The following is a 19512-nucleotide window of genomic DNA, read 5'->3' as shown; positions in this document are numbered from 1 at the left end:
GGGCGCAGTATGCTTCCTGCCTTTGGAAGCCATGTCTTCAATGGGAGTGTCCTAGGCTGCAGAGAGTGCGAACACTATGCAAGGTTACCATTTAAATATGGTGCCTAGAATTGGGGAGCGCTGAGATCACGGCGGGGTGGGCCAATCAGATGCCATCCCCAACCAAATATCACGTTCCCTGTGGATGAATAATAATGCAGTCTGGAGCACACAATACAGCGCACAAACCCACCATCGCAGCCAGCAGGTGGAACACCATATTTAAGCCCGCTATCACACTTAGTGCATTTCATGGAAAAGCGGGGTCATGGCTGCATCTTGCATATGTGATAATTAGATGTGCCACAGGCAAGATGCCAATAACCCTTATATTTACTATCCCTCATGCAGAGGTTCATTCAATGTATAAGTGCCACTGAATTTTTATTGGGAATTATTATAACACAACCAATGATACGGGCTGAGTTGTTCAAATCCCAGAGGAAAACTTGAAACAATGATCATAATCCATTTTTGCAATTTGTATGTTTCAAGATGCAGGCTTTGAATTCAGTAGTAATAAGACCACCAAGCCTCAAGAAGTATTTTATATAAAATTAAATTAAGTATTTAACAACAAATTAAACACATATACATGGCTACAAACTCCTACTATAATAACTTTTAAACAAATGCTCAAATTAATCTGACTTTCAATTACACCCCTGTTAAAGCAACAGTAAAACTCGTAGATTTAAAAAGACCCCAGGCAAAGCACATTTGACCTTATTGAGGTCAATTGAGGTTCCTTGAAGACACAGTTGCAGGTGCACAGGCTGGTTAGATCTTAAATGCCTCTGCCTTACACAAACTCTTCTGTTTATACCTAGCTTCTCCTTTGAATGTAAATTTCTCATTGTATTACTAAGTTTTTTATTTTACCTCTTCTAACAATAACACCCTTTGATTCCACTAATTTTATTAGTAAGCTTAAAAAAATGAACATATTGCTTGGCGTCTTCTAGCTAGGTGCAAGATTTCACCCACAGTCTTGAATGGTTCATTCAACAAATGCAAATGGACTGCCTTGACACCTATGTTTCCAAACTTCTCCATGTTCATCTAAATACCATTTCAAACCTACTTCTTTCTATACATCAAAGCACTGAGACTAGCTGGCGTTAATCCAATTAAGACACACACAAATAGACACAGACACCATTAAACTCTATTTTTAAAAAATAATTTCCAGTACCATTTATGAACATTAATCTCTTTGTGACAGGAATATGTAGTTGACTTGTTAATATTGGATGCGGGTCAAGATGTCTCAGATCCTAAGGATTAGAAACAGCGAGAGTGCTGACAAGACGTTCTCAGTGATTTTACATTCCACATGAAATGACGTTGACACACATGCAATGCAGACATCTCTGAGGCTGAGAATTCCTGACCTGATGGAACCTCTGTCTTATCAAGGCATCCCTTGTGTCACGGCCATCCATGCGCACACATGCAGGCCCTTGCACTTCTACATCAGGATGTTCCCTCACCTTGTCTTCGCCCTCATCATAAGAGGAATGACCACTATCTGGCATCCCTTCTTAGTCAAAGGCATCCCGTCTCTGAATGACAAGGTTATGGAGTGCACAGCACACAACCGCGAATGACACTCTTGATGGAGCATACTGCAGTGCTTCTCCTGATCTGTCTAGGCATCTGAACCTCATTTCTGCAGTCCAATTGTCTGCTCTGTGATGGGCATGGTGGCTCACAGGGTAATCCATGTCACCTAGAAGCCAACCATCTAGGGAATCAGGTCTGTTAAGCATGTCTGGCACCTTGGAATTCCACAGAATGTACGAGCTGTGGCTGCTGCCTGGGTACCTTGCACATGCCTATATAACCCATCATTTGTGCTCACAGACCAACTGAGCATTCAAGGAGTGATAGCCCTTCCTATTAATAAATGTACAAGGCTGGCCAGCTGGAGCCTTTATGGTCTTTAGGTGAATACAGTCAATTGCTCCCTGAACCGTGGAGAAACATGCAATCGCTGCAAAGCCTCTTGCTCTTTCCAGTTGACCCTGGCGGTCCACTGAGAATGCAATGTGATGACCTGCCTTCTGAACATTGTATCTGTGAAGATCTTAATACAGTGATATGCAGCAGGCTACATAATACCACTTGAGGTCTCCACATGCAGCCTGAAAGGATCCAGTGGGAAAGAAATTCAGTGCAACAATCATCTTTACAGCATGGCATTGGGTGACCACCAGTGCAGTTGGAAGAGATCTCCCCTGCCAGTATGTCACAAAGAGAGGTCACCATGGCCCTGGAGAGCCTGAGTCTCCTCCATCACTGTGTCTCTGACATTTGAAGGTAGCTCATTTTCTGCCTAGACATTCAATTGCCAACATAAGTCCTTCTGTGTCTCTGTTGATGCATCATTGCAATGATTACACCATTGAAGAAGCAGCTGAAGATGTTTAGGCCTAGGATTACCCCGATGAGCTCCTGGAGAGTTGTCCTGGGACTAGGATGATGGGCCTCCTACAATCACAGCCATCTTCCTTTGTGCTAGGTATGCTCAAGCCAGTGAAGAGTTTTCCCCCTGATTTCCATTGACTTCAATGTTACCAGGGCTTCTTAATGCCATGCTCGGTCAAATGCTGCCTTGATGTCAAGGGCAGTCACTCTCTGGAATTCAGCTCTTTTGTCCATATTTAGACCAAGGCTCTTATGAAGTCAGCACCCAAGTGGTCCTGCCAGAATCACAATTGTAATGCAGATTATGTGGAACTGATAAATTAGCCCAACTGATAGTTTCTTCTGCAGCCAGCAGAGTTTATATAACACTTTGTAAGTACGGTCGCTTGTTTTTACTGTACTGAACTATGAATATTTTCAATTCATAAGACCATAAGACATAGGAGCATCAAGTCTGCTCCGCCATTCAATCATGGCTGATAAGTTTCTCAACCCCATTCTCCCGCCTTCTCCCCGTAACCTTTGATCCCCTTACCAATCAAGAACCTATCTGTCTCGGTCTTAAATACACTCAGTGACCTGGCCTCCACAGCCTTCTGTGGCAATGAATTCCATAGATTCACCACTCTCTGGCTAAAGATGTTTCTCCTCATCTCTGTTCTAAAAGGTCTTCCCTTTACTCTGAGGCTGTGCCCTCGGGTCCTAGTCTTCCCCAGGTCCACTCTATCCAGGCCTTTCAGTATTCTGTAAGTTGCAATCAGATCCCCCCCTCATCCTTCTAAACTCCATCGAGTATAGACCCAGAGTCCTCAAACATCCCTCATATGTTAAGCCTTTCATTCCTGGGATCATTCTCGTGAACCTCCTCTGGACCCTCTCCAGGGCCAGCACATCCTTCCTGAGATACGGGGTCCAAGATTGCTCACAATATTCTAAATGTGGTCTGACCAGAGCCTTATAAAACCTCAGCAGCACATCCCTGCTTTTATATTCTAGTCCTCTCAAAATAAATGCCAACATTGCATTTGCCTTCCTAACTACCAACTCAACCTGAAAGTTAGCCTTAAGAGAATCCTGGACTAGGACTCCCAAGTCCCTTTGCACTCCAGATTTCTGAATTCTCTCCCCATTTAGAAAATTGTCTATGCCTCTATTCTTCCTACCAAAGTGCATGACCTCACACTTGCCCACGTTGTATTCCATCTGCCACTTCTTTGCCCATTCTCCTAACCTGTCCAAATCCTTCTGCAGCCTCCCTGCCTTCTCAATACTACCTGTCCCTCCACCCATCTTTGTATCATCTGCAAACTTAGCCAGGATGCCCTCAGTTCCTTCATCTAGATCATTAATGTATAAAGTGAAATGTTGTGGTCCCAACACTGACCCCTGTGGAACTCCACTAGTCACCGGCCGCCATCCTGAGAAGGACCCCCTTATCCCCACTCTCTGCCTCCTGCCAGACAGCCAATCTTCTATCCATGCTAGTACCTTGCCTCTAACACCATGGGCTCTTATCTTACTGAGCAGCCTCCTGTGTGGCACCTTGTCAAAGGCCTTCTGGAAGTCCAAGTAGATAACATCCATTGGCTCTCCTTTGTCTAACCTACTTGTTACCTCCTCAAAGAATTCTAACAGATTTGTCAGGCATGACTCCCCTTGATGACTTTGCCCTATTTTACCATGCACTTCCAAGTTTTCTGAAATCTCATCCTTAATAATGGACTCTAAAATCTTACCAACGACCGAGGTCAGGCTGATCGGCCTGTAATTTCCCATCTTTTGCCTCACTCGCTTCTTAAACAGGGGGGTTACATTAGCGATTTTCCAGTCCTCTGGGTCCCTCCCTGACTCCAGTGCTTCCTGAAAGATCACCACTAACGCCTCCACTATCTCTTCAGCTATCTCCTTCAGAACTCTGGGGTGTAATCCATCTGGTCCAGGTGATTTATCCACCTTCAGACCTTTCAGTTTTCCTAGCACCTTCTCCTTGGTAATGGCCACCATTCTCACCTCTGCCCCCTGACTCTCTTGAACTTTGGGGATGTTACTCGTGTCTTCCACTGTGAAGACTGACGCAAAGTACCTATTCAGTTTCTCCGCCATTTCTTTGTTCCCCACGACTACTTTTCCATGTAATTTTCCAGTGACCCAATGTCCACTTTTGTCTCTCTCTTAACCTTTATATATCTAAAAAAAACTCTTGCAATCTTCTTTTATATTACTGACTAGTTTACCCTCATATTTAATCATCTCCCTCCTTATTTCTTTTTTAGTTGTCCTCTGTTGGTCTTTGTAGGCTTCCCAAACCACCGCTCTTCGCTGCATTGTATGCTTTTTCTTTAGCTTTTATGCTGTCGCTGACTTCCCTTGTCAGCCATGGTTGCCTCGTCTTTCCTTTATGCTTCTTCTTCCTAGGGATGAATTTTTGCTGTGTCTCCCAAATTACTCCCAGAAACTCATGCCATTACTGTTCCACTGTCTTTCCTGCTAGTCTCATCTCCCAGTCAATTCTGGCCAGCTCCTCCCTCATGCCTCTGTAGTTGCCATTATTCAACTGTAATACCATTACATTTATAGAGTTGTAGTAAGTGACTTTAAAATGTAACCTGCCCGTGGACAAGGAAGTAGTGCTCAGAGCAGTTAGTAACCCACCCTGTACAAAGATGATTTGGATGGGACATTGGCCTGAAGTAAAGTTGGCTTTTCTCAAAATCTCCCATCTGAAGTGGCTAGATGGTATTCTGCATTTGGAAAATTATTTGGGAAGTGCTGTATAGTCCTGTATCCCTAGCTCATTCATACATTTTTGGTTTTTCCAGGTGAGAGCTCTCCACACACATTTAACAATACTTTGAAAGTTTCCATGAAGCCCAAATGGGATGAAAGCTTTCCATAATGGGTATAGGCATACCCAAGGCATAAAATGGGGGAAAATATGCCTTGTACTTTTTCATTTATAGACAGATTACATTTATATTTTGAAGCAAAATACAACATTGTAGCGCAGACATGGCTTTAAGATCCTAGTTATAGACAGATCGAGATAGGTAAATGTATACACAGGCTTTTTAAAACAGTATCTTAAAGTTACTGCATACTTTATTATCTCTTTCCTTTTCCTTCGAAAATGTCCAGGTGCACAGTCCCTTCCTTCCCGAAAATCCTACCCCATCCACATTCACATCCCCGACTTCTCCTCCTCAACCCCCAGGGTCCATATTTGCCTCCGGGTCCCCACCAACCACACTCGACGCCCCTTCTATCGCGGCCATCGAACTCTCACCCTACCGCCTCACTCCACCCCCTGTCATTCTCACCTCCAAACCACATCAACCCTCAGTTCGCTCCCCAGGAACATGGACCTATCTGACCCTTCCCATACACGGTCACCTGCACATCCCCTCCTCCACACCCCTTCACACCCTTCCCCCACTTCGCACCCCTTCCACTCCCCTAGAACCCTTTCCCCTTCCCACCTCTTGGACTCCCCACATGCTTAGTTCCCCCTCTCTCCCTGACTCCTCCCTCCACCCTTACATCTTGTGCCACCCTTTGTCACCCCCCCCCCCCTCCCCAAGACCCCTTCCTCCAGCTTTATCTCTTCCTCCAGCCCCTTACTTCTTCCTTCACCTTTACTCCCTCCCCTCCCTGCACTCCTTCCTCCCCCTGGACACCCTCCCATCTGCACAGTCTTTGCCTTGAACCTACCACCCACCTTCACCTACCTCCCCACTTGCCGTCTTCTCGCCATTACCCCCTCCTCCCCCTTCCTCCCCCTCCCAACCTCCCACCAACACCTTCATTCCCCACCCCCCAACCTCATCTCATCCTAACACCATCATTCCCCCCTCCCAACCTCATCCCCTCTGACACCTTCATTCCCCCTCACCTCACCCCAATCTGACACCTTCACCCCCCCCAACCTCACCCCATCCCAACACCTTCATTCCCCTCCTCCCAACCTCACCCCATCCTGACACCTTCATTCTTCCGCTTCCAACATCGCCCCATCCTGAAACCTTCACTCCCCCCCATACCAACCTCACCCTGATGCATCTTCCTCTCCCAGTCATTCCTAACCCTTCCTTTCCCATCCCCTTAACCATCATCCATTGTCAGCATCAACAGTGATTATCCAACTTCAGTGCGCTGCTTCGCAGCAGAGCCATTTTCATGAGAATCCACCCAGCATGCCATGGACAGTCCTCCAGTGAACCTTTCATGTCAGACACCAGCACCTTCTGCTCCTCGGAGATTCACAACGTGAGCAAAGCCCTGATGAGTAACTCCCTACTTCTGCACACGACGCTTGTCAAGACGCGTTCTACAATGGTGTGTTTTCCTGCTGACGTGAGTGGACGATCCAGTGGAGCGGCGGGGTGGGGGAGCACGATTCCAGTGGGCTGGCCTAATAATGATATACCGATATTTTACAATGAGGTTCCCGATGTCTGATGGCCGAGAACGCCAGCCACCATCGGCGAGCTGAGCAGACGATCGCGAACTGGTTTCACCCCATGGTGAAATTGATCATGTCATATTGTCTGCTGATGCTACCGAACATGCCTGACACCAGTGTGCACGGAAAATCCTGACCCCAATAACACTTTTAGGATTTAAAGATTTATTAACAAGAAAAACTTAAACAAGCAAGATTAAAAATTACGGTTAAAACAGTCTTACAAAACATTCCCCAAAAAAACCCCACTATTTGGCAACAGCTCTCTTTTAGATTTTAACCATAAAAATCCAGTAATATTATCCAAGGCAAAACTTCTGTTACTTTAGTAAAAGGTATACCACACAACTTCTCACTCTGCTATGGAACCGAAGGAAAACAGATTGTTTTCTGAAACCAAAGACTTTTCTGGCTTGAAACTGGATGGCTGCTTCAAATTCACAACTTTTCTCAGCACACAGCTGGTCTCAAGACATCTGCCGCACACAGCCAACACAACTCAGCTCAACATCTTTCGTCAAATATCCTTTTCCCCTTTGATCTTAGACTCCATTGTTTTAAGCATCCCTTTGAACTCAATTTTTCCAAAAACTAAAAACTTTCATGTCTGAAGGTAAGCATGCAGGTGCAGCAGGTGGTAAAGAATGCAAGTGGTATGTTGGCTTTCATAGCCAGAGGATTCGAGTACAGGATCAGGGATGTCTTGCTGCAGTTGTACAGGGCCTTGGTGAGACCACACCTGGAATATTGTGTGCAGTTTTGGTCTCCTTATCTGAGGAAGGATGTACTTGCTATAGAGGGAGTGCAACGAAGGTTTACCTGACTGATTCCTGGGATGGCAGGACTGACATATGAGGAGAGATTGAGTCGATTAGGACTATATTCGCTGGAGCTTGGAAGAATGAGGGGGAAATCTCATAGAAACCTATAAAATTCTAAGAGGACTAGACAGGGTAGATGCAGGAAGGATGTTCCCGATGGTGGGAGAGTCCAGAATCAGGGGTCACAGTCTGAGGATATGGGGTAGACCATTTAGGACTGAGATGAGGAGAAATTTCTTCACCCAGAGAGTGATGAGCCTGTGGAATTTGTTACCCCAGAAAGTAGTTGAGACCAAAGCATTATATGCTTTCAAGAAGGAGTTAAATATAGCTCTTGGGGTGAAAGGGATCAAAGGGTATGGGGAGAAAGCAGGAGCAGGCTATTAAGTTGGATGATCAGCCATGATCATAATGAATGGCGGAGCTGGCTCGTTTCTATGTTTCCTATTGCCTCCACTTCCAGGTAAAGTAATATTTAATAACCTTCCAATTTTTACCTATGAAGCCTTTGTAAGTTGTAAAATTCCCTTGTCATTTCTAAACTCCCTTTGCAATTTAACAGCTGAAAAGTCAAGTTGCTACTTATGTTACAATGAAATTTCAAATCCAACCTATTTACCCGTACAGTCAACTTCACCATAGCCTTTCATTACAAATGCATGCATCTATCCCCTTTATCTTTCATCTCTCTGCTCCCACAGACAAACTGTCTTTACTAACCTTCCCCCAGCTTAATTACACACACACTAACATAGTCTTCTTTACAGAATACCACCATATTTCCAAAAATATATATTTTTAAAATCTATCTTGACACATTTAACATGCTGTATAAGTAACATTTTTGTCATATTCCACAATTATACTTTTTGATATTTATAAAATCATAAGGGCTGAACCAATAACTTTCATGTTCTTCTTTAAGATGTCATATTTCAATTTTATGTTAATGAACAGTCTGCTGAAGCTGCCTGCATATTTTCTACAGCTTTTTCTTGAGTTGCTGACCTTCCTGTTGAAATTTCTGCACTTGCTTTTCAGGTTCTTTTAATGCATTCTTGGCCTTCAGCTGGATATCATCATTTATAGGCATATTCATAATAATCTTTCTTGGCTCTCTCCTTTTCCCATGCTTTGACCTCCTTGGTCCAATATTTAACACTGCTTGTCTGCTCCTGCTTGCTCACTCTATGACTGCCTTCCTAAATCTGCACAGGATAGTGTGAAGTCAAGGCCTGGGCCTACATTCATGAAGGGTCCAAAGGTCTTGTAATTTGTTTGATCTTGTCAATCTTGTCAATAATATTGCTGATTGCTGGCAATCCATTTGGCTATTGAGCATTATCTGCTATAAATTGGAACTGAAGGTCAAATTCCCAGTCATATCACTGCTTACCCTCTGGTTTCAGCTCTTTCCACTGCTCTTCTTTGAAGAAGGACATCTGGTTGTCTTCAGTGCTTTCATTTTCAAAGCCAGACTGAACCATCCTGTTCAGGTTCTAACTCCTGATCCCAATTTTCTTTCATGCCTGCATGCCTTTTAACATCCAAGTCTTTATCCAGATTTACATCTGGAACTGACTTATCCTGTGCAGATTCAGGAACATTTTGAACTGTAAGTTCTTCCTCATGAGTTGACCATTCTTTTTGCTTCTCCTGGAGACACATGTTTAATTTTGCCTCCTTTTTGCAAGCAGCTTAGTCTCATTTTACTGCTGGGTTAAGTCCTCTTTAGCTGGTTTAAGAACTTCACTGAGTTTATTTCGATGCTCAGCTAAGAACGTTTAGAAACTAGGAGCAGAAGTAGGCCATTCGGCCCTTCGAGCCTGCTTTGCTATCCAGTATGATCATGGCTAATCTCAATGCCATATTCCTGCTTTCTCTCCATACCCTTTAATGCCCCTAATATCCAAAAAATTATAAATTTCTTTCTTGAATATACTCAGTGACCCAGCCTCCACAGCCTTCTGTGGTAGAGAATTCCACAGGTTGACCACCCTCTGAGTGAAGAAATTTTTCCTCATCTTAGTCCTAACTGGCCTGCCCCATATCCTAAAACTGTATCCCCTGGCTCTAGACTTCCCAACCAGGGAAAACATCCTCCCTGCATCTAGTCTGTCTAGCCCTGTTAGAATTTTATACATTTCAATCAGATCCCCTCTCATTCTTCTAAACTCTGGTGAATACAGGCCCAGTCAAACCAATCTCTCCTCGTACATAAGTCCTGCCATCCCCGGTATCAGCCTAGTGAACCATCGCTGCATTCCCTCTATGGCAAGTCTATCCTTTCTGAGGGAGACCAAAACTGAACGCAATACTCCAGGTGTGGTCTCACCAAGGCCTTGTATAACTGCAGTGAGACATCCCTACTTCTGAACTCAAATCCTCTTGCAATGAAGGCCAACATATCATTTGCCTTCCTAACTGCTTGCTGTACCTACCTGTTTACTTTTAATGACTGGTGTACAAGGACACCCAGGCCCCTTTGTACATCCACATTTCCCAATATATCAGCATTTAAATAATACTTTGATTTGAATAATACTGTGATAATCCTTTTTATTTAATTCATGAATTCTATTGATCTTTTCTTGTTTCTCTTTATTCCACTGAGCTCAAACTTTTGCCAATTCAGCTTTACCAACTGCTGCTGCTGCTCGGTATATTTGCCTGAACCTTTGCAGTTTTAACACCAGATCCAGCTTTTTCAATTTCTCTCAAAGCATGTTTGTTCCATTTTTCATCATTGGGTTCAAGTACTGTTACGTAAGAAATAAGAGCAGGAATTAGAAAGCTAGTCACAGTAATGGTGGCCATGAAACCATCGTCAAATGTCATAAAAACCACCTGGTTCACAAATGTCCTTCAAGGAGGGAAATTTACCATCCTTACTTGGTCTGGCCTATATGTGACTCCAGACCTACAGCAACATGGTTGAGTCTTACATGCCCCCCGAAATGGCCTAGCAAGTCACTCAGGTGTACCAACCTGCTGCAAAGTCAAAAAGGAACACAACCGGACACACCACCCGGCAACGACCTAAGCACACAAAATGGCGGGATACTCAGCCCTGTCAACCTTGCAAAGTCCTCCTTACTAACATCTGAGAGCCTGTGGCAAAATTGGGAAAGTAGTCCCACACTCAACAATGCCTCACACACCATCATCACCATTCCTGGGTTTGCCCTGCCCCACTGACAGGACAGACCACCAGAAATGCCAGCACAGTGGTATACCATCGGGAGGGAGTTGTCCTGGGAGCCCTCAACATTGACTCTGGACTCCATGAAGTCTCATGGTATCAATTCAAACACAGATAAGGAAGCCTCCTGCTAATTACCATCTATCATTCTCCCTCAGCTGATGAATCAGTACTTTTCCAAGTTGAACACCAATTGGAAGAAGCACTTAGGGTGGCAAGGGCTGAATGGAGGACTTCAGTGTCCATCACCAAGAGTGGATAGGCAGTACCACTACTGGCCAAGTCCTAAAGGACATAGCTGCTAGATTGGGCCTGCGGCAGGTGATGAGGGAACGAACGAGAGGTAAAAACCTACTTGACTTCGACCTTACCAATCTACCTGTCACATATACAACTGTGCATGAGAGTATTTGTAGGAGTGACCACCACATAGTCCTTGTGGAGACAAAGCCCCATCTTCAGATTGAGGATACTCTCCATCTTGTTGCATAACACTACTACCATGCTAAATAGGATAGATTTTGAACTCATCTAGCAACTCAAAACTGGGCATCCTTGAGGCTCTGTAGACCATCAGCAACAGCAGAATTATATTTGACCACAACTTTAATCTCATGGCCTAACATATCCCTCACTCTCCTATTATTGTCAAGCCATGGGATCAACTCAGGTTCAATGAAGAGTGCAGGAGGGCATGTGGGGCGCAGCACCAGGCATACCTAAAAATGAAGTGTCAACCTGATGAAGCTAGAACACAAGACTTCTTGCATGTCAACCAGTGGAAAGCAATATGTGACGGACAGAGCTAAATGATCCCACAACCAATGGATGAGACCTAAGCTCTGCAGTCCTGCCACAGTCATGAATGGTGGTGGACAATTAATCAACTGATCGAAGGAGTAGACTCCAAAAATATGCCTTTATTCAATCCTGGGGAGTCCTGCACATCAGTGCAAAAGGCAACGCTGAAGCATTTGCAACCATCTTCAGCCAGAAGTGCCGAATGGATGATAATCATCCCGGCCTCCTCCTGAGGTCCCCAGCATCACAGATGCCAGTCTTCAGCCAATTCGATTTATTCCATGTGCTATTAAAAAATGACTGAAGGCACTGGATACTGCAAAGACTAGGCAAGCAGACAACATTCTGGCAGTGGTACTGAAGATTTGTGCTCCAGAACTAGCCACACCCTACCCAGTACAGCTACAACATTAGCATTTAGGTTTTTCCCTCATGTTAGTTCTCTCACCACTTGCTGCAGACCCCCTTCTTCAGTACTGAGCCAGCTCAGTCAGTGGTGGTACTACTAAGCTACTCCTGGTAGTGAACGTTGAAGCTCCCCAATCCATAGCATATTCTATGCCCATGCTATCTTAAGTGGTGTTCAATATGGTGACGTTTGCTAGGCCATTTCAGAAAGCAGGGATATGATGGTGTAGTGGTATTGTCAGTGGGCTAGTAATCCAGAGTAATGCCACGGAGATCCAAGTTCAAATCCCACCATGGTGTGCACCTGTCATGATTGGGTGTAAGTAGCATGAGATGACATCAGGTGAGTATCACAAACTTGTGCAATATTTTGTTTGGTGAACAGGTGCTGGAGCTGGGCCTGCCATTAACAGTCCAATCAATAGTGATTTTTCATTGCCCGTGTGATTTTGCGCTCATTGCACGGGCAAAACAGGCAGACGGCCAGCCGACATTTTCAAAACCCTCATCCAAGGTGGGATAAAAAGAGTCAGCATCATTGCCAGTGTGAGTAGTGAGGAGTTTGATAGATAGTTTGCTGCTCATGACTTATTATGAGTCTAGTAGTGAGTCAGAAGAGGAGCACGGTGAAAAGAACACCGAGGGATTGGAGGCAGACCTTGGTAACCTGAAAGGGAGGCAGGGACACCAGGGTACACCTTGATCCAACACTTCTTCAGTTGGGCTACTGAAAGTCAGCTTCAACCACATGCCAGGGCTGCTGCCTGTTAGCTCTTTTAAAGCCAACCTAATAAACTAAATCAACAAAATGAGGGATAAAGTAAACACAGCCTCTAAGTTAGGTTATCTGTAAAGCCAAAGGCAAAGTTTAAAGAAAACTTACAAACATCAAATCAAAACGTGATTAAGAGGGTCGATAAAGCACCCCAGACCCCGCGGTGCCCACCGGGCACTGCTGACCATTAGGGAAGGAAACAGTTAAAGAAGTTCAATTGCTAATTGTTAGGTTGTTTAGCTGAATACCCACTTGGTTGTATAAAAGGGATAACAGCTGAGACTAGTGTGGTCTGTAGAGAATTTTATCACAAGCAATAAAACTCTGTCTTGCTTTTGGTTTTCATTTTTAAACAACTACTGGAACTCAACAGCGGTAGCAGAGAATGGTTCTGCTTTTAAGTAAGAAGATGGAAACCAAGCTTTCTTTGGACAAAAGACTGTATTTGGAGTTAACCTTATGAGCAGAGTGGTTTCCAGTCACTCAAAAACCAACAAAAAGAAATGGCTGAATCAAGATGTCGAGTGTTGGGTTATGATTACCAACTGATGTTTTCTGAACGTCACCCATATGGTCAATGAAAAAATGAAGTAACCATGTGGACACGGATTATGTCCTTACCAAAGTGAAAACAGGGAATGGCTTTGGCACTTTCGCTACCATATGAAAGCAAAATAAGATGCAAAGTATTTTTGGAGTTGGAGCCTGAGCATTTGGACATAGATGAAGGTTTGGAAACTATTAGATTTTATAGATAGGATCTATCAAAAAGATGACTTATTAAGTGCTTAAGAAGCATGGTCTGATTTTGAAAAATTTAGAAAGTTGGAAAAAAATTCCATCAAATATTATATAATGGAATTCAGTAGACTATATGCAAGATTGCAAAAGTTCCACCTAGAAATTCCCCAATCGGTGCTGGCGTTCAAGTTACTAGACTGTGCCAGAGTGTCGAATATGGACAGGCTTCTGGTTCTAACAGGAGTTAAGCTTGCAGAAAGACATGCACACTTCTAGAACAGATGTCAGAGGTTCTTAAAAAATAAATAAATAAATCCTCGGAAAAACATTCGTTCATGGTGCAAATGGGTCATTCAGCGGTAAGAAAATGGAGGATACAATGTTAAGGTTAGATCATTTAGAAACAGGACACAGGCATCAGTATGAAAGGAGATTTGTAACCCGAGACAATGGGACAGAAATACCTTGGACAATTGTGGCAGGAGAAAAAAATTGGAGATTTACAACTAAAGAATGAACCCCCAGAAATGCCTAGATTGTGGTCAATTGGTGTTTTAGATGTGATACAAAATACCATTATGCAATGAACTGTCCTAAACGATATAATGTGTTCAAAATTAAACATGAGACAGAAGACTCCAAAGAAGGTGGAGATATTAACCAAAGAGAGGGCTTTGCATTAGTTACAAGACGTTTCAGTCCAGTGATGAATTTCTTGGTGGCAGAGTCCTTCAATTGCGCGGTGCTAGATAGAGGATGCACGTCTACAGTCTGTGGAATAGACTAGTTAAAATTCTACCTGGGCTCCTTAAATGACAAGGACCGGAATAAGGTTAAAGAATTTGAGAGTTCCACCAGTTTTAGATTTGGAGATGATAATAACCTAAACTCTTTAAAAAATGGTAGTGACAGCTGGAGTCAATCATTTTATCAGCATGGATGCAGTGTCTAGCAAAATACCATTACTGTTGAGCAGACCATCGATGAAGAAAGTGCAAATGAAGCTAAACATGGAAAATGACAAGGCCATTGTATTTGGAAAACCTGTGGATTAACAGGGAATGGCACTACTGTATTCCTTAAATAAAACCTAACGTTTCTACTAAGGAGATTAAAAAATGTTATTTGTGTCAGGGGATAGGAATTTGGAAGACAAAAAGCAAATCGTATTAAAATTGCATCGGCAGTTTGCCCACCCTTCTTCGCAAAAATTAAAAATTTTGCTAAGGGAAGCAGGAATAAGGGATGGGTAGTACGCTAAACTTATAAAGGAGATAAACGATAGATGTGATCTGTGTAAGAAATACAGAAGGACACCATCACGGCCGATAGTGAGTCTACTTTTAGTGAGGGATTTCAATGAAGTTGTGGCAATGGTTTTAAAGGTGTAGGAGAAAGAAAAGAACATTTTTATTTTACATTTCGTAGATTTGGCAACAAGGTTTAGCCAGTCGACAATCATATATACAGTAAAGAAAAGAAAATAATTGTGGATCAGGCAATGGAGAAGTGGATAGTGACCAGATTGGGACCACCAGCGAAATTCCTCACTGATAGTGGGGATGAATTTGCTAACGACGAGTTCCAGGATATGTGTGAAAACATGAATGTAATAGTTATGAATACCGCAGCTGAAAGCTCCTTTAGTAACAGAGTGTGTGAAAGGAATCATGCTATTATAGATGAGATGTTTTGTAAATTAATATCAGCTTTAGCATGGGCTGTCCATGCCAAGAATTCACTGCAGATGGTTGGGGACTATAGTCCATATCGGTTGATTTTTGGTAGAAACCCAAAAATTCCTTCAGTCCTGAATGTCATCCCCCAGCTTGGGAGGAAACTACGATTAGCTCTACCTTTTCTGAGTATTTAAACGCACTACACGCGAGTAGAAGAGTGTTCCTTAAAGCTGAAGTTTCAGAAAGAATTTGATGAGCTCTAAGACAGTGTGCGACCATCGGAAACTATTTTCAATCAGGGAGACATGGTATACTATAAAGAGAGAAGGACTTCTTAATGAGTGGAAAGGCCCGGGAAAGATTATAGGTAAAGATGATAAAACAGTTATTTTATAGCGTGGAAACCAGACTATTTAGGCAAGGTTAGTTGGCAAAGACTACAAATTTGCGGGTTCAAAAAGTGTAGGAAAGGACGAGGAACCACGTACTTCTCATATCCATATGTTGCATGATTGTGAGGACCAGGTAGTTGAAGTTAACGGGATATCTGAAGATGGAATCAGTAATTTGGACAAAGAAGATGAAGCGATTTGTCTCATAGGACAACTGCCGAAAATTAGCGCTAAAGTTACATACTTGCCAGAGGAGGCCAGTCAATGGTAGGAAGCAACGACTGTAGGTTGAGCAGGGAAAGCCACTGGAACATATAAAAACTGGTTAAATGCACGAGATAAAGGACAGGAGGTTAGGCCTATGGATTGGGAACATGAAGTACAAAAATGGAAACAGCATCAGTTCAGACAGTGGATCTGGGAGTGAACACGCCTCTAGGAAGAGATCCCGAACTGTTGAAAGAACATCTATAAATGGGAGATGGAGATCAAACAGTAACAGTCCGGAGCATGATAGAAGGCAGGATAGAGGGCGTAGCTTAACAAGGTCAAGGAATATGGCACAGACTGGTAACGCTACAAGGAGCAGAAGCCCATGTGATCGAGAAGTTTTAGTAGCTTCAAACAAATTAGATGATAAATTAGTAAAGGATTTGGTATACACACAGATGCCAGATAGGGGACAATCAACTCTGTCTCATAGATGGATATGCACGGAAAAGGTGCTTCTTGATGGCACTTATAAAGCTAAAGCCAGGCTAGTGGCACGAAGGTTTGAAGAAAAACTGGGTGACTAGGATATAAGAGTAGGTTCACCTATGGCAGAGAAAATTATGCTGAAGATCTTTTTAGTTGTATTAGCTATAAATGCTTTGGAATGTACATTCATTGATATTTAAAGCTGCTTTTTTACAGGGACATCAACTTCAAAGGGAAGTTTTTCTCCATCCACCAAAAGAGGTGCCAAATGTAAAAGGGACTCTTTGGAAGCTAAATAAATGCATATATGGTTTAAATGATGCCTTCAGAGTTTGGTATTTCTCAGTGAGGTCAGTTTTGTTACAGGTGGGCTGTCTTCAGTTAGAAGCAGACCCGGGCACTGTTTTATTGGCACCATGGAAGGAAACTTGCAAGCATCTTTATGCATGATGCATTTAGATGATTTTTTTGTGGGGTGGTAGCAGTGAATTTAAAACAGTTGTCATTAATGGGCTTAGAAAGGAGTTTAAAATTGGAAGTCAGGTCAGGCTTCTGGTGCATTTAAGTACATTAGATTGGGAATCAGGCAGAGCGGATCACATGCCCTTTTACATCAGCAATCCTATTTAGAGAATGTCAATCCCATTGCACCTAGTCGTGTAGGACCATCCAGGAAGATAAAGCAGCTTCTGAAACAGAAAAAAGGGAACTCAGAAGTCTAATTTGGTGACACAAACAAACAAGGCCAGATGTCAGTTTTGATGTTTTGGAATTGAGCACTAAAATGAACGATCCCAAGGTTGAAGAAATCATTCAGGTAAACAAAACATTGGCAAAGTTAAAAATGGAGCAGTGTGTTTTGGAATTCCCATCTTTAGGTGATGTTAGAAAAATGAAACTGTGTTGTGATGGATGTTTAAATGTGGGAGGATTTATAATGTTTCTCATGGTGGGGGGGGAGGAAAATGCTGCCCTTTGGCATGGGAATCGAAAAAGATACGAAGAGTTGCAAAAGGTACGTTAGCAGCAGAGACTCTTGCCTTTGTTGAGGTGGTAGATATGGCCTCCTTTATATCAAAGATACTGGCAGAACTTTTTAAGTGGAAAAGGGTATTCAGGAACGGTACTTATAGAATGTCTTTTAGATAAGCCACTTTGGGGGAAAAAGTTCACTCTACAAAATGCATTAACGAGAAGAGATTGCGAATTGACATTACAAGCTTAAAACATGATCGAGAATAAGAAAATGCCAAGATCAAATGGATTGATAGCAGCCACCAATTATCTGACTGCTTCACCTAAAGAGGAGCGAGCTCCAAGAAGTTACTAGAGATCCTCAAAGAGGGACGTCTTCTTTAAGAAAAAATACTATTTTTGCGTGGACATATCTATACATGTGTTTTTTTTTAAAGAAGGGAATAAGGTAAATTTAATGAATGAAAAAATATATATTGATGTTTGTTATTACCATTATTTTTTTGTGAGATTATATAAACTTATGGGTTACTTTCTTTTAAGAAGCGGGGAATCTGTTCAGGAAGGAAAATATTTGAAGAAGTTCAATTGCTAATTATTAGGTTGTTTATCTCAGTAGCGATTTGGTTGTATTAAAGGGATAACAGCTATTACTAGTGAGATCTGTAGAGAGTTTTATGACAAGCAATAAAACTCTGAAGGAGTCTGTCTTGGTTTCAATCTTCATTTCTAAACAACTGTTGGAACTCAACACTGCCTCCATCCTGGATGTCTGAAAGGATCCTTTCATTTGAACACAAAGAACACTCAGTGCCTGTGCACAGCACACCTTCCTGCAGATCTCGCTGCAGTACGAGTAGTGACCTCCGCTCTCCGTGGCACTGCTGACCTCTTATTGGCCAGCAGCTTTCAGAGGCGGGACTTCCTTTTGCTTAGGGGTAGAGTCTCACGTCAAGCCAATTAATGGTCATTTGGTAAATTGCTGCAAGGTGTGCCTGCCAACTGAAGGTCGGTTCGCTCTTAGGTTTGCAGGTGGGGGCAGGACCACCTCCCCAACATAAAATCAACCTATTGTAACTTTTAGCAACGCTTAAAAAATTAGCAATAATGCAACTGACCAATGTTACGGTTTTTATCCATTAGATCCAGATGCAGAAGTCTGTCTCCATGTTCTGCGGCTCATTCAGTCTCTGATCCTTGAGCCAGAGGTTTTCTCCAGAGTAGCAACCCAGATCCGTGAATCACTGCCAGAGCAGCGCATTCTAGAACTTACCAGCAACCGTAACCCAGATCTCCGCAACTTAGCAAGTGAGCTGCTGGAGGACATGAAAATGCTCAATATTTAACAAAAGCTTGTTTTACTTGTGACATTAGTTTTTGCTGCAAGATCTATTCATATTTGAAAACATTGTTTGGTAAATGAATGTGGATCTCGGTTTCATTTTGTAGGGTGCAAAATATTAAAAACTTCAATTGCAGGTAATCGTCAAGCCGGGTGTGGTGGGTTTGTGCCTTTGAATGTTCCAAAGGAAGACCACTTTGGTTCAACATACCTTTAAGGTAAATCTCTCTTTTTGCAGAGCTGTAATAGGTGAATTTATTGTTTACAGGGCTTAAATAATAAGATTTTGCTTTTAGGTTCCTTCCGGTGCCACTCCTGAACAACACACTAAATGCATGATAGAGTTTACTCAGTCTCTTCTACCCTCCTTTTAGAGGTATATCTGTAGTAGAAGTGGAATTCTGGATCAAACCTTAATTGTAACATTACATGTTGCAGTATCAGTCTCTGCTATGTTAATAGCACAACAATGAAAGGCTGAAATGCTAAAATGCATTTGTGTGTATGTGTGGTAATAGAGAAATTTCCACTTCTGATATGGAGGAAACTCAAGCCAGCACTTTCACTCCCAAATACCTGTACAGTAACATTGCATTTTGGGGCTTTAGCGTTATGCTTTACTCTATCTCAGTGACAGCAGATTTGCTGAATTTGAACTTTTTTGTGATTTAATGGACTTCTCTGTAACTCGGGGTGCTTATGATTAGAGATGCATGCTGGTGATTTGTAGAAATTGCTTGACTCATCAC

The 19512-nt window shown here is 42.7% G+C and overlaps 1 protein-coding gene across 1 annotated transcript in view; it reads left to right on the top strand.

The window, feature by feature from the left end:
* Nucleotides 1-18767, top strand: part of LOC121290901 (heat shock transcription factor 2 binding protein) — a 173992-nt gene extending 155225 nt beyond the window's left edge. Inside the window, exon 8 of the mRNA XM_041211938.1 lies at nt 18565-18767. Coding sequence (XP_041067872.1) covers nt 18565-18767 — 203 coding nt within the window. The remainder of the gene's footprint in view (nt 1-18564) is intronic.
* The last annotated feature ends 745 nt before the right edge of the window (nt 18768-19512 follow it).

Source organism: Carcharodon carcharias, chromosome 18 (assembly GCF_017639515.1).
Source record: "Carcharodon carcharias isolate sCarCar2 chromosome 18, sCarCar2.pri, whole genome shotgun sequence".
Taxonomy (NCBI): Eukaryota; Metazoa; Chordata; class Chondrichthyes; order Lamniformes; family Lamnidae; genus Carcharodon; species Carcharodon carcharias.
The sequence above is the reverse complement of the archived record's forward strand: the minus strand, read 5'-3'. Positions and strand labels throughout refer to the sequence as shown.